Consider the following 26,949-nt stretch of genomic DNA (forward strand, 5'->3'; position numbering starts at 1 on the left):
AAGAATATTTTTGCCTGCCGCCTGCCACTGACCACTGGCCGCCTGCCAAATTTATGAATTGTTGATGCCTGCCATAATCACTATTCTATTGTCTTGCCCTTTTACAGTTGATAGCTATCTCTGGTGTTCCTGCTACTCTCTACGTCACCAGACTTTGATATCCATACTAGGGCGTAAATGTATCAAGCTGAGAGTTTGACGGCGGGTTCGAAAAGTGGCGATGTTGCCTATAGCAACCATTCAGATTCTAGCTATCATTTTGTAGAACGTACTAAGTAAATTATTGCTACAATCTGATTGGTTTTTCAAACTCTCAGTTTGATACATTTACCCCAGGAGTCTTTGTGACAGTGAGAAGTGCCAGGCTTCGAGTTGCATCCAGCTTCTTGCCTTCAGGTAAGTGTGTGACAATTATACTCATGTCACGATTAGACTACAAAATGAAAAGTAATAAGATTTCATCTACAGAATGTAATTTTTTTTTTCCCCTAGCAGCTACGTAAAACCTCAATCCTTCATAATTAGCACTTTACATTGAATGAGAATAAGCTCACATGTACGCGGGTAGTGTGAACAGGACTGCTCGGCTTTGTCAGGTCCTCTAAGCGAAGTTCCGATTCTACTTTAGCCATTGCTCCCTCTTTGTTTAACTCATTTAGGTCCTCTCGCTTCTTGTTTATTTCTTCTTCTAAATTGCTGCAGAGATAATTTGATTCATTAGCTACAGCTCTATACATGTAGGATCAGCCTATATTTATGAACCTTGTACACAGTTCCAAAATAAAAATTAAAGGTATTACCATGACTTGCTAGATTTTCCTTAAAAACTTCTATGAATGTTTTTTCACATCCAAAATTGCAAAAGTATTATTTTGACTAATTTTGTACCAAATTACAAAGTTTGTATTTTGAGTTTTAAAAGTAACACAAATTTTACCTTAAAGACAAAAAATCCCACAAGGGGTTGAAGACGCACACTATATAGGTAAAGGAATAGATTCAGGATAAATACCTTAAGAATTAGTACATAAAGGTTGTATATTAATAAAGATGCATGGGAGAGATAATACAGATCTCAGCTGCTGCACTGTCGTGGTCTATTGCATATTAACCACTATCACGCACTTACGCCTATCAGCCAAGACAAACAACACAGACTGCGCTGCGGAGGTATAGGCCGGCTATACACAAGATTATTTTTATACCGTGTCACTACATAGCATACATGTTTTATTGTACCATTTGTGATTAAATATTTTGATGTCTGCAAACATTGTTTATTGTCTTTGATGGACCCTCCAGTAAGATTTATTTAGCAACATTAATAGAGGTCTCCGCAGCACAGTCTGTGTTGTTTGTCTTGACAAATTTTACCTTGCTGTTTTCTGTAGATGGGTGCACTGACTCTGCAGGTGCTCCAACTGGGCCTCTAGCTCAGATTTCTGCTCTTGCATCTGCTCTAGGTCCTTGCGGGTTTGTTTTACTACTTCATTGAGACGTCTTTGCTCCTTGACTGCAGTTTGCTGTGCCTTGACACTCTGAAAATGGGGGAGAGACATTACAAGGGTTTTAATTTTGTTTGTGGGGAGGATGCAGCCATCACCTGTGTTAATGGGCTTTGGGGATCTCTGCTGGAGAGTTATTTGATCAATGTTTTCATGCAACACACTGGTAATACTGACAGCTGGCTGTTCCTTCAGTCCAGTGCGTGGTACACAAACTGTACCGTAGTGCTGATATAGCACACTGCAGCTTTTGAGAGGTGATCAGTAACAATGTATACTGCTATAGCTCCTTCACATCTGCGTTGTGCAAACACCAGGAATCCCTGAGGGGAGAGATACCAACAAACGCACTAATCTAGAGGAAGGAAAGGGTTGTGTAAAAAGTCCATCAAAGCTGGAAAATCCATTTAAAATCGGCATCAACAAGTCTACTACTAATATACACATACATTAATTCATAGAGAACATAACACTAATTGGTATGTCAACTTACCTTAGCTTTTTCTTCTATTTTCTTTTCTTTCACATCCAGTTCTTCTCCTCTCTTTCTCAGGGCCTCTTCCTACATGAAAAAACACAAGGGTTTTAGTGACCTACAAAGTATTATTTTATTATACTTTTCTCTAAATATTTGTCTCATCTGATCTCCTGTGGCTACATGCATTCAGCAACTCCTATTGTGACCACAGAATGAAAGCATGGGTGCTGGATTCTTCTGCAGGATTAGAAAAGTGGACAAGGCATAGTGCCTCTGTGACCAGAGATGTACGCACTGATGTATCTATGGCTATTTTCGTTCCAAACAAAAATTATATACACGACTTCCTTAGGGAACACATGTAAATGTTACATAACTAAACTAACAATATACTAAAACAATATATGCTTTGTACATTTGTTGTTTTTTTTAATAATAGAACAATGGCAGACCCACGTCTCCCAGATTCTTTCAAAAGTTATCTACTCGATAAATCAATCAAGTATTTTGATATTTATTCATGATTGTTGACCACTAGGGGAAAAATCACATTCAAATATATGGATATTTAATTCTATTCTAGCAAAACAAACTGCATGACAGATCCCATTCTAGGTAAACATCAAACCTTGAAATCCCCAAACCACAAGTAGTAGAACCATGCTGCCAACTAAGAAGCTAGCACAAAAGTTGTTTATATGATAACTTCTTTGGGCAAATATTCAGAGCTGTGGTGCTGCCATGTGAGTCTCCCATGCTTTGGGGATCATATGCTTAAAAATTGATAGAAGCAAGGTGTGGGTGGAATCTCATTTAGTGAAAATGTGCAGTTATGAGATTGTCTGTGCAGGTGGATGTTAATTGTAAGAAAATTAAGTGAATTTAAACCCTACCTGCTGGGTCTATCTTGGTTTTGAACATGCAGGTAAGATAATGTTTAATCTATACTGGTCTACACCATTCAAATTCTAATGTCATAGCTTTTATTCTGTTTCCATTCTTACCTGGCTGTCCATCTGACTGGTCTTCATCATTAGCTGTTTTCTTCTAATCTCCAGGTTTTGCTCCAGATCCACCAGCTTGTTCTCCTTAGAAAAGATTTGGCATGTATAAACAAGGAAAAAGACCCTGTAGTACTTATATTCCCTATGAGGATCAGGTGTAAACCAAAAACTCAGTAAGTTGTACCTAATAGTTTGACATCCACTATGGTGTTACCTTCTCCTGGTAGCTGCACTGCCTCTCCTCCAGCCACCTATAATGTTCCTGATGTTGGGTTTCCAGCTCCTGTTCATGGAGCTGCCTTATCCTTTCTAGCTCATCTTGTAACTTTGCCAGCAACTGGGACCTCTGCGTCTGCTCCTAATGTAGAGCATATCACAGATAAGGAACCTCAGTCATTGCCACAATATGATGAAAGAGGCAAAAGTGCAGTAAACAGATACTATCCTCCAAAAAATACAAAAAGTAGTTATAAAAGTGTCATATTAATATTTACAGCTTGAATGATGACAGAAGTGAGCAGTATAAAGGACAGACATTGGAATCTACCTCCTCCTCTAGCTGCCTGCGAATATTCTGGAGCCCCTGCTCGTGTTCCTCTTTCATACATTCCAGTTTTCTTTCATGCTCTCTCTGCAATTCTTGACGTTTCTCTTGGAGAAGATCCCTCATCTGGGCAGGGAATTAGAAATGAACTTAATAGAGGTCACAAAGAGATATTATCTACATTCTACAAGCTATATGAAAGAGTCGTTACCTCTCTTCCAAAGTCCAAGACTTGGGACATTTTCTTATTAGTAAGGTGAAGATCAGTGGGTGTTTGAGAGTCCTCTGCTTGCACCAATGATATTTTAGTGTTCTGCAGGTCAGACACTTCCTGTGAGAGAAAAGTTGTCCATGAGGAATGATGTTTGGACAAAATGAAAGAGGACTAGAAAGAAACATGTAACATTATGTACAGAAATAATGGGAAAGGACAGAATGAATAAAGAGAATAAGGGAGAATGTGTTGTAAAGAAGCAGGCAGAATATGTAAGAGGTAAAGAAAGCTCTGAGTGCCTTCTATCTTGACCTTCATCATCATCGCTATTTATTTATATAGCTCCACTGATTCCGCAGCGTTGTACAGAAAACTCATTCACATCCGTCCTTGCCCCAAATGGAGCTTACAGTCTAAATTTCCTAACATACACACTCAGAAAGACAGAGAGACTAGGGTCAATTTGATAGCAACCAATTAACCTACCAGTATGTTTTTGGAGTGTGGGAGGAAACCGGAGCACCCGGAGGAAACCGGAGCACCCGGAGGAAACCCACGCAAACACAGGGAGAACATACCAACTCCACACAGATAAGACCATGGTTGGGAATTGAACTCATGACCCCAGTGCTGTGCGGCAGAAGTGCTAACCACTTAGCCAACCGTGCTGAAGTTTCTCTGTGGCTGCTGCTCTTAGACACTTCAGCTTCTCCGAAAGCTACTTTAGTGACTCAAGAGCCTGCCTAACATGCCTACAAGAGAAAGTAGATAGACTTAATTGAGGCTGCAGCTAGACCTCTTGTAAACTTTCTCCTCTGTAAACCATGAACAATGCAAAGAATATAAGGTGCAGAAATTTAAGCGATATGGTAACAGCATTCACTTGGGGCACACAAATATGATCATAATCAGAATAAATTATAATAAATTATTGTGAGACCATAACAGTAAGCCAGCTTCCTATAGTCTTTTATATGCATAGAACAGCAACAACAATGTGATATAAGATGACAATTCATTTTTTTTGTTAATTTTATTTTTTGGCAATGTAGTAATCTTTAGATAGTGACCGCTATTTCCTTCTCATTTTCACAGCTTTACACTTCGTCTACAGTCTCAAAAACAGACAATGCAATTTGTGTTGAAATGTTTAACTATTTGTAAAACCTTTTTTTTTAATCAAGTAATTTTCATTATTATATTATAGAGAAACAAGGCACAATACACACATAGAAAAAAAATAAAAGGAACACAAAACACAATTCTAAAATTAAAATCATAAAACAATAGTCGAAAAGAAAGAGCCATATCAGCAAGTATATCTAAGAGGTAGGAATGTTGTCTATTCAGGTAGCTTAAATTTTCATAAGTGTACAGGTAATCACTATAACATTTACATGAACAATGGTTAATCACAAAAGATTGCAAGTATGCTTAGGCATCTTATACTGCGAGTGTAGCAGGGCAGGAGCAAGCACCCGAGAGCTAAGCCAGGGGTAAACAGGAAGCTCTATGGTGAAGGGGGCTGAACAGTCACGCCCAGTCGTGCGGAGTCTATATAGTGAGGAATACCAATGGAACCATATTTTATGGTATTTATGTTCCGCATGCCTCCCAGAGTACATATACCTTTTATGGTACATTGTGTCATATACCAAGGACCTCCATTTATGAAAGTCAGGACCCTCCGTAGCCAGGTGCAGACTATAATATCTTTTTAGTCTTACAACTAGCAAGAGTTGTAAGGATAAAAATATATTGGTAGAAAGACCTGGTCAACAAATCCTCTAGGGAGATGCCAAAAAGGCATGTCTTAGGCTCAAGAGGGAGAACACCACGAAACATATCAATAATACATGGCCATACCTCTATCGAGAAGGAGTGCACCTGCCAACAGTCTCATAAGAGGTGTCAGAAGTGCAGTCCAGCAAGCCACACTTGGGGCAGTCAAGAGTCCTACAACCACCTATCCTGACCAATGAGCTTGTGGAGTGATAAATCCTGGAAGCGAGTATATGTAGTGGCGTCTCTAATGCTCTTTAGAATGTAGCTCCAGTCCTCCTCTGACAATGCATGTACATCTAGTTCAGATTTAGCTTTAAGGGGCAGCAGACTATCAGGAGCAGAGTCATAATTGAGCTCAGCAAATACAGTGGAAATAACTCTGCCCACAGCCATAAGCTGCAGTAGAGCCTTGATAGGAGAACCAGCAATTGGTGGAGGGGAACTAACAAATTGTGATTGTACAGTGTGTCTGAATTGCAAATATCAATAAAAGTCAGTGCAGGGAAGGCCAAATTCCTACTGGAGCTGAACAAATAATTTAAACACCCCAGACTCATATAGCTGGCCTTTTTGCAGACACCCCAAACGGACGCCAAATATTACCTTGGCTTAATTTGTTCAAGCTTAGTATTGTGCCAGAGCGGAGTGTCGGGGTCATTGGTTTCCAAACTTTTTTCAGTTCCTGGCCCCCTTAGAGTCTCCATAATTCTTTCAAGGCACCCCTCCAAAATAATTACCGAGCAGTCACGTTTTTTTTAAGTATGTGAGTTAAAATAACAAAATAAGTATTTAGGTCAGGACAGAAATATTTAGTAAGTTGTTTGCAAAAATAATACACACAAATCCAAGGGAAAAATTTTTTTTTATAGATTTTTTTCAATTATATTTCTGTCAAATAATAATTTACAGCTAATATTAAGAGGGATAAGATCAAACAAAATAAAACAACAATATGTACAAAAATCATCACGCTGTCTGCCCCTCTTCATCCACACGCTGTCTGCCCCTCTTCATTCTTTTGCCCCTCAATTGCTGTTTCCTTTCACCTTCCCCTCCGTTTCTTTACTTACTATACTTGGCCTTCTTCTATGTTCTTACCAATTCAACTGCGCCTGGGACCCAGCATCCTCCTCTCTCCCGCCGCTTCTCACTGAATATGTCGGGCGTGATGATGTCACGCCCGACATATTCAGTGAGGAGGATGCTGGGTCCCGGGCGCCGCTGGATTGGTAAGCTGTTTTTTGTTTTGCTTTTGTCCCCTGGCCGCAGCACCCCTGGGAGGCACGGCGCACACTATGGGAACCACTGGTCTAGGTCACTTTGGGAACCACTGGTCTAGGTCAAAGCCCTCCCCACCCAGGAGATTATGAGACATATTCCATACCTTCATACACTCATAAAAGTACAAAAGGCGCATATTGTAAGATGAACACGATACCGCTGTGTAATCAAAAACAAACTAGATATTGTGCACAATGTCCACCAAAAAGTGTTGTAGTGCACAGAAATACTGGGGTTGCACAATCATCTTAAAAAGATTGATTCTTCCAGTCATAGTGAGATTGAGCAATTTCCATATGTGATACCCATGTTTGAAGTAGTAAGTGATGGGGTATTAAGATAAATATTCTCTTTTGAGGTAGGGGTTATCCAGATACCCAGGTACTTGAAATGCAGCATCCATTGGAGAGAACAGCAGGGGGGCATTGAGGGCAGAAGAAGGCTTTAGCAGCATCAAGTGACATCACCGCAGCCCCCGCCTCAGCTTCATGGGCTATTTGCAGGCACATAAACAAGCAGCACAGGTTGGTTAAGCCGGATAGCAAGAAATTTAACAAGGATTTTAACGTCCGTACCCAACAGCGAGATTGGGCGGTACATCTCAAGGTCGAGAGGATCTTTCCCGTGCTCAGGCAGCACAACAATCAAGGCCTCCGACAGGGTAAAATAATGCCATCTCTATTCTAATGTATTGTAATGAACCAGATGTTGAGGAACAAAGAAGTTTCTACATTTCTTGTACATTTCGACCGGAATACAGTCTATACCCGATGCCTTACGGTTGGGAAACGAGGTAATTTCTAGGTTCATTTTTTGGACCATATGGGGGGCATCCAGAAATGCAGCTGCATTGCTAGATAGTCTGGGGATTCTAATAGAGTCTAAAAACGTGGTAACATGTTAATCCATTAAAGAAAACCTTGGTCCCATACATCGCCTGGTAATAGTTCAAAAATGTGTGGGCAATACCAGCTCTGATAAAATGCTTCACATTGGTGTCATCAAGGATAGCTATAACTGCTCGACCTGCCCCTTCTCCTGAGTCAGGTAGACCATGCAGCTACAATCCACACCCGCCTCAGAGTACTGAGAATGCCTAGTAAATAAAGCTGTCGATTGAATGCGCTGGATTGTCGTGGGTATTATCACCAAAATAGCTCTCCCCCATGAATATGAGGTCAGAGCCAGCAGCCATTATGGGCAGCCACGATGGGTGTAATTTCCAGAAGCATATTCCCTTATATGCGGCTGTGTCTACCCCTTGCCAAGTAGTCAGCCTTGGACACTAGGGATAGTAGCTGAGGGGACATGAGGATGAGGACTATGCGGTAGAGGGAATTGTGAGTAGGGGAATGGCACAAAAACTGTTGTGTATCTGGGAGATGAATCCTCCAGACATCCACAAGGAGTGTGAAAAATACTGTGGGCCTAGAGGATGGCCGAGGTGAGGCCTCTCTTCACCTATCAAGGCCAGGGTCCATGACATTATTAAAGTCACCCATACAGATTACTGGGGTATCAAGGGAAAGGGTTAGGAAGGACAGCGCTTTTCTAAGCACCTTGTAACCATACGGACGTGGAGTATAAAAAGCAAGAATGACAAATTGGGGATGATTCATGTACCTCTCGTAGAAATACTAATCTCCCATAGGGGTCTAGTAGCAAATGTTCTAATATGAAACGTAAGTATTTATTTAATGAAGAGAGAGACTCCCCTGGAGTTTGGAAAATGTACGGAATGGTAGGCCCAGCCCACACATGATCACTTGAGGGCCAATATCTTGCCTCCATGTAAGTGTGTCTCTACTAGGCAAGTTAAATCGGGACAAAATTTCCTTAGAGGAGAAAGTGCTCAGGAGCGTTTAACCCTTTCATTCAGGCCCCTAATATTCATGGTGAGCAAGCAGAGCCCCCCATGCAGGGTTACTTACTGCCATAGAGACTCAAATAAACGCTGGAAATAACAAAAGAAGGCAACTCCTGGCTGAAAGCATGACTCCCTGAGCCTGCCCCGCCCACCTCTGGAAGTAAAGGCACAATATTCACAGAATGAGAACATTGGTAACATGCAAATATACAGAAACATGAATTTGGTGAATCCCACACAAGCACTGCTAATATAACCATCACTTAATACTAAATGGAACCTGCACCGCGGAGGAGGACACAGAGTCCACTCAACCATGAAATGGGGGGAAAAGGCCTCTTTCCCAAACTCTCGGATTAACCAGTCCTCAAGGAACATCTCCAGATTAGATCCCTCTGCTTTCTCAGGGAGGTCCACAAATCTCAAGTTGTTGCGGCTGATCCGTCTCTTTAGGTGCAACATTTTTTGCTCACACTGGGTGATAAAGGCAGCCATATTGGTAAAGTGGCCTTGTATAGGAGCAGTGGCATCCTGCAATGACGAGTACCGATGTTCTACCTCACCCACTCTCTCCCGCATTTTTGGGAGGTCGTAGCGGATAAGGGAGAGGTTGGCCTGCACCTCCCCAATCGTGTCAGTTATCTTCGATTCGCAATCAACGATAGCCAGGAGTACCTGCTGCAAAGAGGGAGCGGTCTAAAGGGTCTGTAGATCAAGTTCTGATGGAGGGTTTGGAGTCTGGGCAGCAGAATTCCCCGCTATAGGAGGTGCAGTTATGTACTGTCGGGCATATCGTTCAGCTTGGCTGCAGCAGCCGCCTCCTGGCTTGATTTCCCCACACTGGTGAAGCAACTTCACGTTAGGACCGCAGTCCAGCCACTGCAATTCAGATGTCTGACGCAACGGTATTACCCCAGCAGACAACCTAAGAAGGGGGGACGGGGAGGAAGGGTACAAGATGTCCACACCAGAGGGCTCAGAATCCAGAGACCCCACAAAGAGTTTGTCCCCAATAAATCTCTATTTACTAATCCTGGCAGTCCCACATGGGTGGCATAAACACTGTATGGAGCCCTGCGTGGTTAAGGAGGCCCTTGCAGATATGCAGGGGTGATCACCTGGGTATTGACAGCCTGTCAATTAGAATGTATATAGTCAAAGTGGCAGCATGCAGGTGTGCAACATACAATGGTGGTACTCACTCAGCTCCTGGCACACGGTTGCAAAGCAGAACAGTCCAGTACAAAAACCAGTGCATGGGATGGGGTCTGGGACAGTAGATTTGCTGGCAACTGGAACCAGAAATACAGTAACAGGTATAAAAGCACACAAGCAAAAATAGATAAACTTCCCCCCAGGAATAATGTGCACAGGCACCGCAAAGGCCGAGGGAGCAGTAAGAAATGGCAGGCTTTACACAGGGGGGAAAAGCCTGGCAAGAGGGGATGTGTTACCTTCCAGTAGTGAAGCACTATCCAGCCCTTGTAAAATGGTGCCTATATTATTATATCTGGTGGGAGCTGCGACCGCCACAGCTCCCTACCAGACTGTCTACCCACCACCTGCGTCTCCAGCGCTGTTGGCAGCCTCCTCTTCAAGTCACCACTGCTTGCTGTCCTATCAGAGAACGAAGCGGGCAGAGACTGCCAGCAGCTCCGTCTCTGCCAGTGCAGGGGGAGACTGGAGCTGCTGCCACGGCCCGCTTCATTGTCCTGGTCCAATAATTGGGTCCTTGGTCCCCGCTGTAAGTGACAGAGTGAACCTTTCACCGGGAGCCCCAAAGATGAAGTGGGGGGTTGCAATTTTAAGCACTATCAGTGTTCTCCCTACTACAGTGGTGTTCATCCTGTAAACACCGCTAACGTTAAAACAGAAGAAAATATAGAAGAAAATAAAATAAAAAGATTAACTAAAAAAAGTGATCTACTTGCTATGCACTAAATAGAAAACTTATGCTGTCAGTCAAGGGGGCAGGGAAATGGGTTTCGTTCTTTAGTGCCTTATATATACATCGCCCTCTATACCCATGGTGAGCAGTGTCCCCCAAATGCTAGTGCAAAAAAGAAATGCACCTTAATTATGCAATAATTTCTTCCAGTTTTGTGCCAGTTATTGGCTTTTCAGAATTGTGCTTAGATTTTCTGTGACAATGTTATTTATTACAAGGCTTTATTTTGGTTTAGTGTGTTTATGAGAGGTGCCAGAGAATGCCACCCCCTTTAAGCACTGGTACTGGGCATTTTCCTTGTCCTTATTTGCGAGTTTCCTGGTAGTCTCAGATGACTCACATTCGAACGATGGTAAATATACATCCAATACACAGACAATGCACCTGATGCTTCAGGCTCTGTGAATCCCTCAGTGGATATATACAGCTCAAGACTACCACATGCTCACACTATGGACGGGGTTGGGAGGCAGGAAGAAAAACATCTGCTACTTATTCTGAAGCCTGAGCCTCTGTCACATAGTGTACAAACTCAAGGACAGTGCTGGATCCAGGAAATAATATATAAATATAATACCTACTTTTTCAGCTTCTATAGAACAATGTAACTATTGCATCAAAATGCAATTTGCAGTTCCCACTATTATACTAGGGAAAAAATATCAGAAATATATCTGGCTGGCTTTTATACACTTCTGCAAATATAATAAATCTACTTTTATTATTGGAATTAGATGTTTGCTGCCTGAGGTCACTCTCTCTCTGTTCACTACACAATGATTTGCCCACCACTGTGCTTATTCTCATTATTCAGCATTACTAAATCTATGTGGTTATTCTCATTGTTAGAATGAAATACCAATCTAACAGAGACACCTTGATGTGACTGACAGTTTTACAGTTTGCAGACATGTACACTATATGGACAAAAGTATTCGGACACTTGACCATTACACCAAGAAGGACTGTAATGACACGGTATTCATATACATATACTTTAATATTGAGTTGGTTCCCCTTTTGTAGCAATAACAGCTTTAACTCTTCTTGGAAAGCTTTCCACAAGATGTTGAAGTGTTTCTGTGAGAATGTGTGCCCATTCATTCTGTAGAGCATTTATGAGGTCAGGCACTGATGTTGGACGAGAAGGCCTGGCTCACAATCTCCGTTACAGTTCATCCAAAAGGTGTTCAATGGAGTTGAGGTCAGGACTCTCTGCAGGCTTGTCAAGTTCTTTCACATCGAACATCGAACTCATTAAAACCATATCTTTGTAGTCCTTGCTTTGTGCACTGGGGCAGTCATGTTGGAATAGAATAGGGCCTTTCCCAAACTGTAGCCACAAAGATGGCAGCATAACAGTGTTCAAAATGACTTGGTATGCTCAAGCATTAAGATTGCCCTTCACTGGAGATAAGGGGCCTAGGCGCTACACCCTGAATAACAGCCAACAATCTTCACAGTTGGCATAATACAGTCAGGCAAGTAACGTTCTCTCGGCATCCGCCAAACCCAGACTCGCCCATCTGACTGCCAAACTGAGAAGCGTGATTCGTCACTTCACAGAACACGTTTCCACTGCTTCACAGTCCAGCATTGGTGTGCTTTATACCACTCCATCTGACGCTTGCCATTGGTCTTGGTGACGAAAGGCTTGCATGCAGCTGCTTGGCATGGAAACCCATTCCATTAAGACCCCAACGCACAATTTTTGTGCTTACATTAATGCCAGTGGAAGCTCGGAACTCTTCAACTATGGAATCAGCAGAGTTGGCGACTTTTACGCACCATATACCTTAGCAGCCGTTGACCACGCTCTGTGATTTTACGTGGTCTTCCGCTTCGTGGCCAAGGTGCTGTTGTTACTAAAGCTTCCACTTTCTAATAATATCACTTACAGTTGACTGTGGAATATCCAGTAGGGATAAAACTTCACGAACCGTCTTATTGCAAAGGTGGCATCCTATCACAGTACCCCGCTTGAAATCACTTGGCTCTTCAGAGCAACCCATTTTGCATCACAAATGTTTGCAAATGAAAATTGCATGGTTAGGTGCTTGATTTTACACACCTCTGACAACAGGTCTGATTGAAACACCTCAATTCAATAACAGGTGTGGCTAAATACTTTTGACCATATAGTGTACATAAAAGATCTCTGCATTACAATTAAGACACTTTGTTGGTTGCTCAGAGTGCCTGAAGGATCTTCTAGGGCTTGTACACACAGGTATTGAAAAATACCTATAGACAAAGCCTCGCACTTTGCTCTCGCTTTTAGCACAGTGCTCAAAGCATGTTCTCAAACCCTCCATGCAGCATTGTGAATACAGTTGCTGCTCGCATATCGATGTAATGTGCCTAAGAGTGGTGTGATACTGGCACTTTCAAAACTAGAGATTTTGCAGACAGAAAAGCACTAGTGCTCAATCACTACCATTTGACAGGTTGAATGTTCTCACCCTATTATACGTGATAAATACGGGTAGAAGCCGGTTTCCAAGGTCACAACATAGTGTCCACTACTCTGGTGGATAAAACTTTTGCCCGCCAAAGACTGGCTTCAATAGCTACACCGTTAAAGCCAACCGATGAAGGTCCTGAAACTGAAATGGGCCCTGTAGTAGCAGTTCATTGCAAAGCGGTAGACGCTGCCCTTGCTCACTTTCCAGGTGCAGAATGTCTGCGAACCAGACCAGACGTGGCCAATGTGGAGCCACCAGGATCATGGGTAGTCCTACTTGTTTCACTCGTCCAAGTTCTCAGGCCAGTTGGAATGAAAGGAACAGATATCCTAGCTGGTATTCCCAGGGCATGATCATTACATCCACTGCTACAGCCAGAGGATCCCTGGTTCTCGAGCAGAACTTGTCCATTATTATTATTATTATTATTATTATCCTTTATTTATTAGGCGCCACAAGAGTTCCGCAGCGCCGTACACAGCACAAACAGTAGACTAAACAAGGTGACACATTACAAACGGTTAACAAAAAATACCAAAACTTCAGAGACTCCAGGCAGGCTAATGCATTAAAGACGGAGCAGAAGAGCAGGTATGGAGAACAGAGGGAAGAGGGCCCTGCTCAAATGAGCTTACATCCTAAGGGAGGGTAGACAGATCTCAGGCACACAGGGAGCAAGTTGAAGTAAGTGAGGAGAGAACAGGGGGGCGGGAGGAGAGAGGGGAAGAACAGGTGGAGGAGAGGTTAGGTGGAAGGTTGGTAAGCCTTTAGGAACAGGTAAGTTTTGAGTGCCCTCTTGAAGGAGGACAGATTGGGAGAAAGACGGATGGAGCGTGGGAGGTCGTTCCAGTGAAGGGGGGCAGCACGGGAGAAGTCTTGGATTCTGGAGTGGGAAGAGGTGATCAGAGTGGAGGAGAGGCGACGGTCATTGGCCGAGCGCAGGGAGCGGGCAGGGGTGTGAATGGAGAGGAGGTTAGAGATATAAGGAGCAGTAGACTGAGAGAGAGCCTTGTAAGTGACGGTCAGGAGTTTGAAAAGGATTCTGTAAGGAATGGGGAGCCAGTGTAGGGCAAGGCAGAGAGGAGAGGCAGACGAGGAGCGGCAAGAAAGGAAGATGAGTCTTGCAGCCGCATTGAGTATAAAGCGGAGGGGGGCGAGTTGGTAATGGGGGAGGCTGGTAAGAAGGAGGTTGCAATAATCACGGCGGGAGATGATGAGTGCGTGGATGATAATTTTGGTGGCATTATGGGAGCGGAAGGGCCGGATGCGGGCAATGTTGCGTAGCTGGTAGCGACAGGCTTGGGCGAGGGATTGGATGTGGGGGGCGAAGGCGAGAGAGGAGTCGAGGGTAACGCCCAGGCAGCGGAGTTGGGTGACAGAGGAGATGGTGGTATTGTTAACAGTGATAGAGAGGATGTGGTGGGCAGGGAGTCTAGGGGGAGGAAAGACAATCAGTTCAGTTTTGGAGATGTTAATTTTGAGAAAGCGCGATGACATCCAGGAGGAAGTGGCAGAGAGGCAGTCAGATACACGAGAGAGGAGGGAGGAGGAGAGATCAGGCGAGGAGATGTAGAGTTGGATGTTGTCAGCGTAAAGGTGATACTGAAGAACGAATGAGGAGATGAGAGACCCCAGGGAGGAGGTGTAGAGCGAAAAGAGTAGAGGGCCAAGAACAGAGCCCTGAGGGACGCCAACAGGGAGAGGGAAGGGGGTGGAAGAGGAGCCAGACGTGGATACTGAGAAGGAGCGGTTAGCGAGATATGAGGTGAACCAGGCAAGGACAGATCCAGAGAGGCCAAGAGAGAGAAGTGTTTGTAGCAGGAGGGGGTGGTCCACGGTGTCGAAGGCCGCAGAGAGGTCAAGGAGGATGAGCAGGGAGAAGTGACCCTTAGATTTGGCTAAAAGTAGATCATTAGTAACTTTGGCCAGGGCAGTTTCGCTGGAGTGGAGGGGGCGGTAACCGGATTGGAGAGGGTCGAGGAGGGAATTGTCCGAGAGGTGTCTAGTGAGACTGCAACAGACAATCCTCTCAAGTAATTTGGAGGCAAAGGGGAGAAGTGAGATAGGGCGATAAGTTTGCAAGAGAGGTGGGGTCAAGATTAGGTTTTTTGAGGATGGGAGAGATAAGAGCGTGTTTAAATGAAGAGGGGACTACACCAGAGGAGAGTGATAGGTTAAAAAGGTGAGCAAGGTAAGAGCAGGCAGTGGGAGAGAGAGAGAGCGAAGGAGGTTAGAGGGGATAGGATCGAGAGGACAGGTGGAGGGTGGAGAGGAAAGAATGAGGGAGCGAACTTCATCACCCGCAGTGGGGCAGAAGGAGCACCAGAGTAGGTTGTTGGAGAGAGAAGGGATGAGGGAGGCGGGAGAGGGATGGGATGAGGAAATGTTCAGTCGGATGGTCTCAATTTTAGAAGAGAAAAAAGTGGCGAAGTCAGAAGCGGAGAGGGAAGGCGGGACAGGAGGGGGAGGGGGAGAGAGGAGGGAGTTGAAGGTGGCAAAGAGGCGGCGGGGATTGGAGGACTGAGAGGAAATCTGCCTGTTGTGACGAGAAGCCATCAGGTCTATGTCAGGCAGACCCCACCTCTGGGTTAGAGACTTAAAAACCTCAGGATGGAGGGATCACTCACCAGGCAGTAGTTTGTCTCTGCTCAGGTAGTCAGCCACAGAGTTTTCCACCCAGAGAATGAACACTGCCGTTATGGCCGTAACAAACTTTTTTGCCCAAGCCAGAATCTGAGCTGCCACTTGCATGCCTCCCACACTTCTGGTACCTCCCTGACGATTTACATACGCCACAGCCGTGGCATTGTCGGACTGGATTACCCTACAGAACTTGCTGTGCCTCCTGCAGAGGTAGCAACAGGACCTTTAATTCCAAGACATTTATCGGAAGAGAGGTTTCCTGAGGTGACCAGGTCCCCTGAAGGCACAAGTGTAACACCACAACACCCCAACTAAGGAGGCCTGTGTCCGTTGTGACAATGGTCCAAGATCAAGTAGCCAAGGAAATGTCCATGGACAGAAGATCCCTCATAAGCCATTAACGAAGGAACAGACGGGATTTCCGAGAGACAACTGAATCAACTGGGAATCCAAGTGAATGGTGGAGCCTGTCCATTTTTTCAACAGATCACACTGAAAGGTACGTGAATGGAATTTTTTAAAAGGAAAGTGTCTCGAACAAGCAGACCATCTGGCCCAGAAGCTTCATGCATACTAGCATGAAAGGGCGAGGAACCGCCAGAACCCTTAGATTGTACGCTCCTCTGAGCAGGGCCATCTCTCCTCCTGTTTCCACCACTTCTAAATCTGCTCTCCAGCTACTTAGCCCTCCTCCTCGAGGGTCCTCCACCCCACGTCCACTCTCGCTCCCTCCTCCCCCCTGGGGGTCTCCCTGTCTTCCGCGCCTTCCTTCTTGGGCCCCGTCATTGCGGATCCTCCCTCCCCCTTCCCCGCCCTCTCTAGCTGTGCATTGAGCGTACTGAGTTGCTGTGTTTACTGTACTGTGGTGTCTCCCATTGTATTGTGATTTTGTTTGTCTCTGTACGGCGCTGCGGATGCCTTGTGGCGCCTTATAAATAAATATTAATAATAATTAATAATAACTCTTTGCACAGAGTTCAGAAGAGAGCGTCATTTTGTATGTTAAGTGGATTTTTGCTTCTGCAAACTAGCAGAACATATATCTATTTTATCTAATATATACATATATGGCTGGTAAAACACAAGATATGTAGAATGGTACTTAGCTCTATTAGGTGACCAAGGACCCTCTGATGCAGAGTGAGGAATATGAGGAGAGAAATCTATCTGCAGGATGTGGAATTTACAGCTGGTCTCAGGTCTCTGCTACCCGTACAGTTGCCGTTTTCTCCCACTCCTGGGAGATAGATACCACTGACCGCCATATCTGTAGAGGTGGCCTCTCTGTAAGCCATCCCACATTATCTTTAGTCCACAGAAATGGCAAATGGCGTGCTTGTCTGCATTAGCAAGCCGCCTGCCTTGTCCTCACTATAGAGCTGATGCGTTGGCTTCTATTTGTTAAGCCGCAGTCTGTGGCGTTTTTTTTTTTTAAGGGGGGGGTTGGACAGTAGCCCTTGGTACTCCTTGGATTTTATCAAGAAAAAAAAGCAGACAGGAAGAAACAGTCACACAATATTATGTCAAAATAGGGCAGTAAAGGAGGATACTGATTTTTCCCTGTCTAGTGGCCCAAACCAGAGCCGTAACTAGGGTGGTGCTGGCGGTGCCGTCGCCCCGGGCGCAAGCCCGAGGGGGCGCAGCAGCCGCCCGCTACCTTCCCCTCTGTGTTACATAGTAAAAAAAAAAACATTTGTGGCCCCTCCCCCGACTCGTGGCACCCGCCCACTCCCTGGCGAGTCGGGGAGGGGTGTGCCGCGAGTCGGGGGAGGGGGGGTGCCGCGAGAGGGGGGAGGGGCTAGTGTGGTGGCTGGTCCATGAAAGGACTATGAAAAAAAACGCCGGCTCCCTGTCACTGCAGCATCACTGGTGATGTCACCATGCTGTCAGTGCAGAAGAGCCAACACTGCAGGGAGCTGAGAACAGACCTTAAGTAAGTGAGGGGGAGGGGGATCGGTCAGCTCCATTAGTTGTTCTCTCCCTAAGCACTGGTCTGTTATATCACATGCTGTGTGTTAGCAGCTCTCTGCTTCCAGGACTGCCCCTTCCAGCATCCCCAGCTCCTCCTGACAGCCCTACGTTCCACCAACACTCTCACCTCTGCTCCTGATAACTATGGCTCCAGTGCCCCTCCCAACTCTCGGTACAGTACAGAGCCCCCATCATTGACCTTTCCTTGCCCCGCATATCAGTTTCCTCTGTTTCTATCCAGATATGTTTCCCTTCCTTCTGATCCCCGACACCTGTCAATTCTGACTCCTGGACCCCGAAATACAGCTGTAACCTCTGTACCCTCTCCATCACAGGAATGCTCTCTGTATGGTATGGTGGTCACAGGAATGCTCTCCGTATGGTATGGAGGTCACAGGAATGCTCTCCGTATGGTATGGAGGTCACAGGAATGCTCTCCGTATGGTATGGAGGTCACAGGAATGCTCTCCGTATGGTATGGCGGTCATATGAATGCTCTCCGTATAGTATGGTGGTCACAGGAATGCTCTCCGTATAGTATGGAGATCACAGGAATGCTCTCTGTATAGTATGGCGGTCACAGGAATGCTCTCTGTATAGTATGGTGGTCACAGGAATGCCCTCTGTATAGTTGAAAAAGAGGGATAGGCTGCGCTTCCTCCAAATATATGAAGCAGCCAAATGCGAACCTGAGAGTGTGTGGGGGACCCCTAAACTCCCAACAATGTTAGATACGTATAAAAATAGTCAGGTTCTGGGCGCTTGTAAAGGAAAGATATATCAATTTAATATGGATAGGTCCACAATACGCTCCGGCCGGAACGAGACAGCTTAGATGTGTTAAACAATTAACATGCATCAATTGACACTGCCGAAAACAATGATAATGGTAAAAAACACTATAAACTCAGTGTGATTGAAAATATGGTTAGAGTGCACTTGCAAGCTACTAAAATATGAAATGACAATTGGTATGAACCGCAAAAAGGGAATGTAAGGAAATATAATGTCCAGAGTTGTAAAATAAAAATGTTGGTGATGATGAAAAATGCAAGCAAAAATGAAATTGGTAGCCGTTACTCACATGAAGCAGGGATGTCTGGCTGTCTATAATGCAGACAGGCACTTAGTAGCGGTCCCAGAGTCTGTGCTGATGAGGTTAGATATAACGTTGATTTCAATGATAAAAAGCACCCAGCAGAATGCCAATTATTAAAACAAGAATGAGGAAGAAAGTTCTTCTAGTTCCTAAAGGGAAATCCTCTCCTTGTTGAAAGAAAAAATGATCCCGCTCAAATAGCGTGTGCACGCTGCGGGATATCTTCGTGTTGAGATTAAATGTATGGATATCAAAATGCCTCCAATAATGGACAGGTACCCAGCAGAATATAGGTGGTGATGATCCAAATGTAGTCCTCCTAATCCCCAACGTAGTCTCTCTCTTTCTCATAAAGTTGAGGCTAAACAGGGGAAGCGGTAGTGCCGCTACGGATGAGCGCATACACGCTACAGGCTGGTCTCCGATGTGGATGTCTGTATATGGTAATGTAAGATGCTAGCATGCTAGTAAGTTGAATAAAACTGAGTTGAGGGACAGTCTCCAACGCGTTTCGCCCGGTGGCAATGGCCAGTGGGCTTCCTCAGGGATAGTAATGTCCAACTGGTCTTCCTAGCCAGTTTTTAAAGAGATCCGGATGTGCCAATCAGCCAAGAGAAAGAGAGAGACTACGTTGGGGATTAGGAGGACTACATTTGGATCATCACCACCTATATTCTGCTGGGTACCTGTCCATTATTGGAGGCATTTTGATATCCATACATTTAATCTCAACACGAAGATATCCCGCAGCGTGCACACGCTATTTGAGCGGGATCATTTTTTCTTTCAACAAGGAGAGGATTTCCCTTTAGGAACTAGAAGAACTTTCTTCCTCATTCTTGTTTTAATAATTGGCATTCTGCTGGGTGCTTTTTATCATTGAAATCAACGTTATATCTAACCTCATCAGCACAGACTCTGGGACCGCTACTAAGTGCCTGTCTGCATTATAGACAGCCAGACATCCCTGCTTCATGTGAGTAACGGCTACCAATTTCATTTTTGCTTGCATTTTTCATCATCACCAACATTTTTATTTTACAACTCTGGACATTATATTTCCTTACATTCCCTTTTTGCGGTTCATACCAATTGTCATTTCATATTTTAGTAGCTTGCAAGTGCACTCTAACCATATTTTCAATCACACTGAGTTTATAGTGTTTTTTACCATTATCATTGTTTTCGGCAGTGTCAATTGATGCATGTTAATTGTTTAACACATCTAAGCTGTCTCGTTCCGGCCGGAGCGTATTGTGGACCTATCCATATTAAATTGATATATCTTGGGGGCGTGGCTTGGCGGCCATTCGAGCTGGACGTGCTGGGAGTGAGCTCCTGCTCCAACGTGTGGTGTACCCCTCGGTGCTTCGAGTTTAGGGTGCCCTCATCAGCAGTGTTTCAACGGAGCTGCACAGGGGAGAACCTGGGCTGCATTTAGAGCCCTCAGGCACCCGTGGAGCTGCCGTGTAGCCGAGTGTCGGGATTGCGGCCTGGACCTCCACGTGGCTATTAAGGAGCCTCCATCACATCCCCAACCCCATCCTAACATCACAAGAGGGGCCACACATCCGGATCTGGGGCTTACCTATTTGGAGGGCATCCAATCGTCCCCGCTTGTCAGAACCCCTCTTGGCGGGGCAGCTTAGCGGACGCGGCAGCCTGTCAGCCACGGGTGGACGGAGAGCTCCTTCTGCACACAGGATTGTGTCTGGAGGTACGAAGGGGAGATTGCGGGTGGTTGCGGCGGCACCGCTGGGAGTCCCCAACGTCAATCAGTGGTCTGGATTAAAGGGGGCAGCCCCGGCCCCCCCCCTGCATACTAGCACCCAAACGCTCGCTGCAGCACAAAACAGATCCTTCAGCTACTGACACTTTGGCCTCACTGACGCCGCGAGACACCAAAATAAGGTACAAGCTGTTTGTATGTCTGTGATACCTGAAGGAGTAAAGTTGGCTTCCTACAGATAGCAGGGCAGTAATATAGAACCATTACAGAAAAGAGTAATCACCTGCTAAATACCAGGCTACATCCAGTGGAAATATTTTTGTTCAGATTTAACGTGTAACAGACCTGGATTGAGTCTTACTGATGTAGCAACACTGACATCCGGTGGCAGACTCTCGCTACTACACTACATTATTCAACCTAAGTTTACAAAGTCAACTAGAATATAAATCCTGCTCTTGGGAAGCTGGCTCTTTAGTCAGAATAGGACCGCACTGGACACATGGTAATATTCCTTTGAACAGACCACGGCTCGCGTCCTGCGAGATGGCCGCCTAGACCAATCATGAGGAGGGGTGAATGGCGGCAGTCTTACCTCAACATTATGTACTACCTGCAATGAGTATTATACCTCGAACATACTGCTGAACACACATAGAGTCGTCTTGATGGGCAAAGACCGTAAAAGCTCAGCTAAGAAAAATCAAGGAAAATCCCAAGAGACCCCTCAACGTTCTGACCTTCGCTCATATTTAAAAACCCCTGTGGCCACGGAAGAATCAGAAATGGCATCTCCTTCCGTTGCTTCTGGATCAACATCACCTGACCCACGACAGGACGAAACACGTCGCCAGAAGGGGACTGAGATAACAGAGCAACCTGATTTGTCACAAGTCTTAAGGATGCTTAAGTCTCTCCCAACTAAGCAAGAGCTACCCTCTAAAAAAGACTTTGAAGCGTTAGAAGCAAAATTACAAGAGATTGTACACCAAGAAGTGGTCACACTGCAAGCAGATATCGCCCACCTTGGCCATCGATTGGTTGCACTCGAGGAACACAAAGAAAAAGGTGATGAACGTGTTACAGCTCTAGAAAGGACGGTGGCGGAGCAGGCAAAGGCCTTGCAAGGATTCCAGCAAAAGATGGACGATCTAGACAATCGAGGTCGCCGTAATAACCTGCGGATACGGGGTCTGCCAGAAGACGTCCCCCCACAGGGCCTTATTGATGCTTTGACAAAGATGTTTAATGAGGTCCTAGAATTACCATCCGACAATATAATCGTATTTGACAGGGCGCATAGAGCATTACGCCCAAGGGGGTCCCCAACGGAAAGGCCCAGAGATGTTATATGCCGTCTCCACTATTACACACAGAAGGATGAAATCGTCCGCAAGCTAAGGGGTCTCCAAGGAGTGGAATTCAACGGTCAGGAAATCCACATATTCCAAGATCTATCCTGGCAAACCCTACAATTTCGGAGGTTACTTAAACCCCTTACGGAGGAGCTCCGGAAAAAATCGATTAAATACAGATGGGGCTTCCCGCTCCAACTACAAGTTACACATGAAGGGAAACTGACGGTCCTCAGGATTCCATCAGACCTGCCAGACTTCTGTACCACCTTGAACATTCCTTTAATCACTCTAGCTGAATGGCAGGAGTCCCATCAACGTTTGTATCCGGTAATGGAGTCCCAACACGATGATAGGTTCCAATTTCCAAGTAGATCCAAGCGGTCACCCCAAAAGCGTCTGAATCAGCAGGCACAAGGGAACACTTGAATACGCACAAATGAGTGCGAGACTTCACCCTTAGGAGGAGAACTTCTCATAAGACCCAACTAAAGACCTGCTACCGTGAATAGCTTCTCTTGGGCGTGAATATTCCTATCCTACCTTTGCCTACTTTATCCCCTTCATCTCTGATATGTTATTTACAACTGTTAGTGTTCAATATAGATTTGCCTAACTCATCAATATTTTTCTAAAAGTTTTTCTATAGATTTCTAAGGTTATAGTGTTATAATGTTTTCCAATATTACAATGTTCAAGTATTTTCGATTAGCTGTGTGTTCATGCATAGTTGTTTGTTGTTCTCTTTACAAAAATTGAATATGTTAGTGCATATAAGTAACAGAGGTCCTGCACCTCCCTGGAAGATAGGGACCTGGGCTGAAAATACCCGGGACCCTGCTGAGGACGAGATGCGGACCATCTATCTATGTATGTTTGGCTGTCGCTGTTTACTGCCCTCCTCAGGGCTCCAAGACCGAGTGCTATATTCCGGATCATGTTTGGATCACGATCCAATATGGTATGCCGGAACGGTCTTACAAAATTGCCAATGATTAGTAGCTCTTTGCTGATACTGATACTTCAGTCTAAGCACTTATGGCTTCCTGACCCTCTTTCCTCCCCCTTCATTCCTACTTTCTTCAATTCCCCCCCACTACAATTCACCTATGGGTTCATACACACTTTCCCCTTGTGGTGGTACACAGGTAAATACCTAGAACTGCTTGGTAATGGTGGGTAGACTTAAATGCGTTACCCTTAACGTTAAGGGTCTAAATGTCCCGGAAAAGCGGTCCCGTTTATTACGCGACCTTATGGCCAAAAAAATTGACGTAGCCTTTTTACAGGAAACTCATTTCAAGCAAGGTTCTGCTCCTAGGTTGAGCAGCCGCCAATTCCCACATGTCTTTATGAGTAACAATGCGGAAAATAAGTCCCTGGGAGTGGCAATTCTCATGTCCAGTCGTTTGCCTGTTCAGGACATAGACACACATACATTACAGGAAGGAAGAGGTTTGGCAGTGACATGTATGATATCCACCCAAATGTATACCTTTGTTAATATTTATAGTCCGAACTCTAATCAACCTGTATTTCTAGAAAAGCTTCTGGACAAAGTGGAACCGTTAAAGAAGGGCATCACTGTAATGGGCGGAGATTTCAACTGGGTTCTACATCCTCCGACGGACTCATCTTCGGGATCCGCTAGACTGGCCGGTAAGCTGTATCGAAGGGTGAGACGTACTATGCACGAACACCAGCTGGTTGACGCATGGCGTCTTAAACATCCCACAGACCGTGACTATACTTTCTTCTCGCACCCACATAACACGTATTCGAGACTGGACTATTTCTTCCTTACCCATAACCATTTGCCCTTGATTTCAGAGGTAACTATAGGCCAGATCACATGGTCAGATCACGCGCCGGTGTACCTGACGCTCTCTATTTCTAAGACAGTTAAGAGACCTTTCACCTGGAGACTAAACGAACTCCTAATTCAAGAAGCGCATAACAAGACAATGATAGAAGAGGCCATCACGGATTATGTCCAAACCAACGACACACCCGACATTTCGAAGATTTCCTTATGGGAAGCTCATAAATGCGTTATACGGGGTAAGCTTATTCAAATGGGTGCGGTTAGAAAGCGAGAAAAAATTGCCCATAGGGACTCGCTCCTAGAAAAAATAAAGACACTTGAAACGAGTCACAAATCAGACCTGGATCCCTCTGTTATGATAGAACTGACAGAAACCAGGAAGGCCTTAAATCAACTAATGTCAGATAAAATTAAATATGACCTCCGTAGATGTCAGAACCAATTTTATCAGTGGGGAGATAAGCCAGGGAAACTTCTGGCCCGTGCTTTGCGCAAACAGAGAGCTCAACTATATGTTCCCCAGATCAAGACAGACGCAGGGTCCACACTAGTTCACACTTCTGATATCGCTGGGGCGTTCCGGGACTATTGCACCAAGCTTTATAATCTGTTTGACACATCCAACACATCTAGCCTCCCGACTAAACAGACCCGCATAGCAGAATACCTTGAACGCATAGATTTTCCCACGCTAGATGAGGACTCTGTACAACTGTTAGAAGAACCCTTTACGACTGAGGAACTAGAGGAGGCGATTAAGACGACGCCATCAGGGAAGAGCCCGGGGCCGGACGGTTTTACCACTCTTTACTACAAAACTTTCAAAACACAATTAGTACCTCTTTTGCTCCAGGCTTTTAACTCTGTCTCTGCCCAGAAACACTTCTCCCCTCAAACACTAGCTGCCCAGATTACTGTATTGCCAAAAGAAGGGAAAGATCCAGCTTCATGTGCTAGTTATAGACCCATCTCTCTACTTAATGGGGACATTAAACTTTACGCTAAACTGATTGCAAATAGATTGAAACCATATTTGACCCAAATCATTCATTCTGATCAGGTGGGGTTTGTCCCGGGAAGGGAGGCAAGGGACAATACCACAAAGATAATTAATTTGGTACAATACGCTCACACCGCCAACATCCCTACGGTTTTACTATCCACAGACGCCGAAAAGGCGTTTGATAGAGTGGACTGGGAATTTATGAGGGGGGTCCTTAGTCACTTGGGTTTAGGTCCATTGAGTATGGCCCGAATAGAGGCTTTATATATGAAACCAACGGCAAGAGTCCGGGTTAACGGGGAACTATCAGAACCCATTGTAATATCCAACGGTACCAGACAGGGATGCCCCTTGTCTCCGTTGATCTTTATCTTGTGTATGGAAGCATTAGCTCGATCCATCCGGGCAAACTCTGATATTTCTGGTCTACGGTTAGAAGACAAAAGCTTTAAATTGGCGCTTTTCGCAGATGACCTCCTGGCAATCCTCACTAATCCTGTGGTCTCAATTCCTAACTTAGTGTCAGAATTTCAGCAGTTTGGCGAGCTGTCTGGCTTTAAAATAAACTACTCAAAATCGGTAGCACTCAACATCTCTGCGCCCGAGACAGTGGTTGAAGGCCTGAAGCCAGCATTCTCATTCACGTGGCATCCCTCACGACTTAAATATCTGGGGGTGTTTATCAATAAGGATAACAAAAAGATTTTTGAGGACAATTTTATCCCCATCACCAATACAATTAGTAGAGACCTGAAAAACTGGTGTCCAAAAGGCTTTTCTCTGATAGGCAGAGTCAACGTGGTCAAGATGAATGTATTACCACGGATTCTCTACTTGCTCCAAACTCTCCCTATATACCTTCCCACATCCTGGTTCAAGACGCTACATAAAGCAGTTAGGGATTTTGTATGGAATGGGAGACGCCCACGTTTTAAACATGACATTTTATATATGCGGAAACACGCTGGGGGGCTACAATTACCCAACTTCGCGTTATACTACGATGCGGTCATACTAAATAGAGTGGTGGACTGGACAAGGCAGAGACTGGACAAACAATGGGTCTGGATAGAGAGTTACGTCGCAGGCAAGGCCCTTAAGTTCTCACCATGGCTACACTCACTCCCTAAAATCATCCACCCGACTGTTTCGCCAACCCTAGCTAGATGGGCCAAATTACGCGCGGCTCCTCATATTTCCTCACGACACTCGCCTTTGACCCCGATATTTGACAACCCAGAGTTTCCTCCAGGACTTACTAGACAGACATTCAGATGTTGGATTGGGGCAGGACTTCGCAGGGCTGGCCAGCTGGTGGACGCGTCTGGAGTCTTACCCTTCACCACTCTCCAAGCTAAATGGGAACTACCAAATGCGGAGATTTGGCGATATATACAGCTCCGCCATTTTCTGGGGTCTTCGGAGGTCCGAGGGTCGGTGGGGAGGTCGCTTACCCAGTTTGAATCTATATGTACCACTGCATTATATCCTAATCATACTTTGTCTCTCATTTACAGTATTCTCATTGAACATGCTTATAACCAACAACCTACCTTCATTAGGGAGTGGGAAAGGGAGCTGGCTTGTACGATTCCCGAGCAAGATTGGAAAAATATCCTTTTACGCACTCAATCAAGCTCGGTCAGTGTACGGGTGGTGGAGACACAATATAAAATTTTGACTAGGTGGTATAGATGCCCCAACTTGCTGGCTAAGATGGTACCCGGGATGTCAAACTTGTGTTGGCGATGTATGTCAGCACCAGGTACTCCGTTGCATATATGGTGGGAGTGCATAGCTCTTAGAACTTTTTGGGACGCAGTTCTTTTGATTTCAAAAGAAATAATGGGCGTCGAACCGCCTAATTGCCCCAAATACTGGTTATTGAATCTTAATAAATTGACCATCTCAAAATATAAAAAATCAACAATTAAAAACCTCAGCAACGCGGCAAAGGCTGTGATTCCGGTGCACTGGAGATCACAGAATATTCCTACCATCAAAGAATGGTTTGCCCGTTTAGAATCCTACAGAATAATGGATGACATACTCTATTCATCAAGAGACAAATATAGGGAGTATTACTATATATGGTTTAAATGGCTTGAATTTAAGGATTCACCACTATATTCTCAGTGGAATAGGTGAACCCCCCCCCCCCCCCCTTTTTTCCCCTCTCTCTCATCTCTGATCTATCCCTCCTTCCCTGTCTGCATTCCTCTTGACCTTTCCC

At 45.0% G+C, this 26,949-nt stretch overlaps 1 protein-coding gene across 2 annotated transcripts in view; it reads right to left on the minus strand.

Annotated features, from left to right (window-relative positions):
- CEP164 (centrosomal protein 164) overlaps positions 1 to 26,949 on the minus strand; it is a 108,762-nt gene that overhangs the window by 36,472 nt on the left and 45,341 nt on the right. For both annotated transcript variants that reach the window (XM_075190012.1, XM_075190013.1), the window contains 7 exons: positions 3,743 to 3,862; positions 3,535 to 3,657; positions 3,202 to 3,345; positions 2,988 to 3,071; positions 1,999 to 2,067; positions 1,375 to 1,538; positions 555 to 696 (listed from right to left, as the gene is read on the minus strand). In XM_075190012.1, coding sequence (XP_075046113.1) covers positions 555 to 696; positions 1,375 to 1,538; positions 1,999 to 2,067; positions 2,988 to 3,071; positions 3,202 to 3,345; positions 3,535 to 3,657; positions 3,743 to 3,862 — 846 coding nt within the window. The remainder of the gene's footprint in view (positions 1 to 554; positions 697 to 1,374; positions 1,539 to 1,998; positions 2,068 to 2,987; positions 3,072 to 3,201; positions 3,346 to 3,534; positions 3,658 to 3,742; positions 3,863 to 26,949) is intronic.

This window comes from Mixophyes fleayi, chromosome 11 (genome assembly GCF_038048845.1).
Source record: "Mixophyes fleayi isolate aMixFle1 chromosome 11, aMixFle1.hap1, whole genome shotgun sequence".
Classification (NCBI taxonomy): domain Eukaryota; kingdom Metazoa; phylum Chordata; class Amphibia; order Anura; family Limnodynastidae; genus Mixophyes; species Mixophyes fleayi.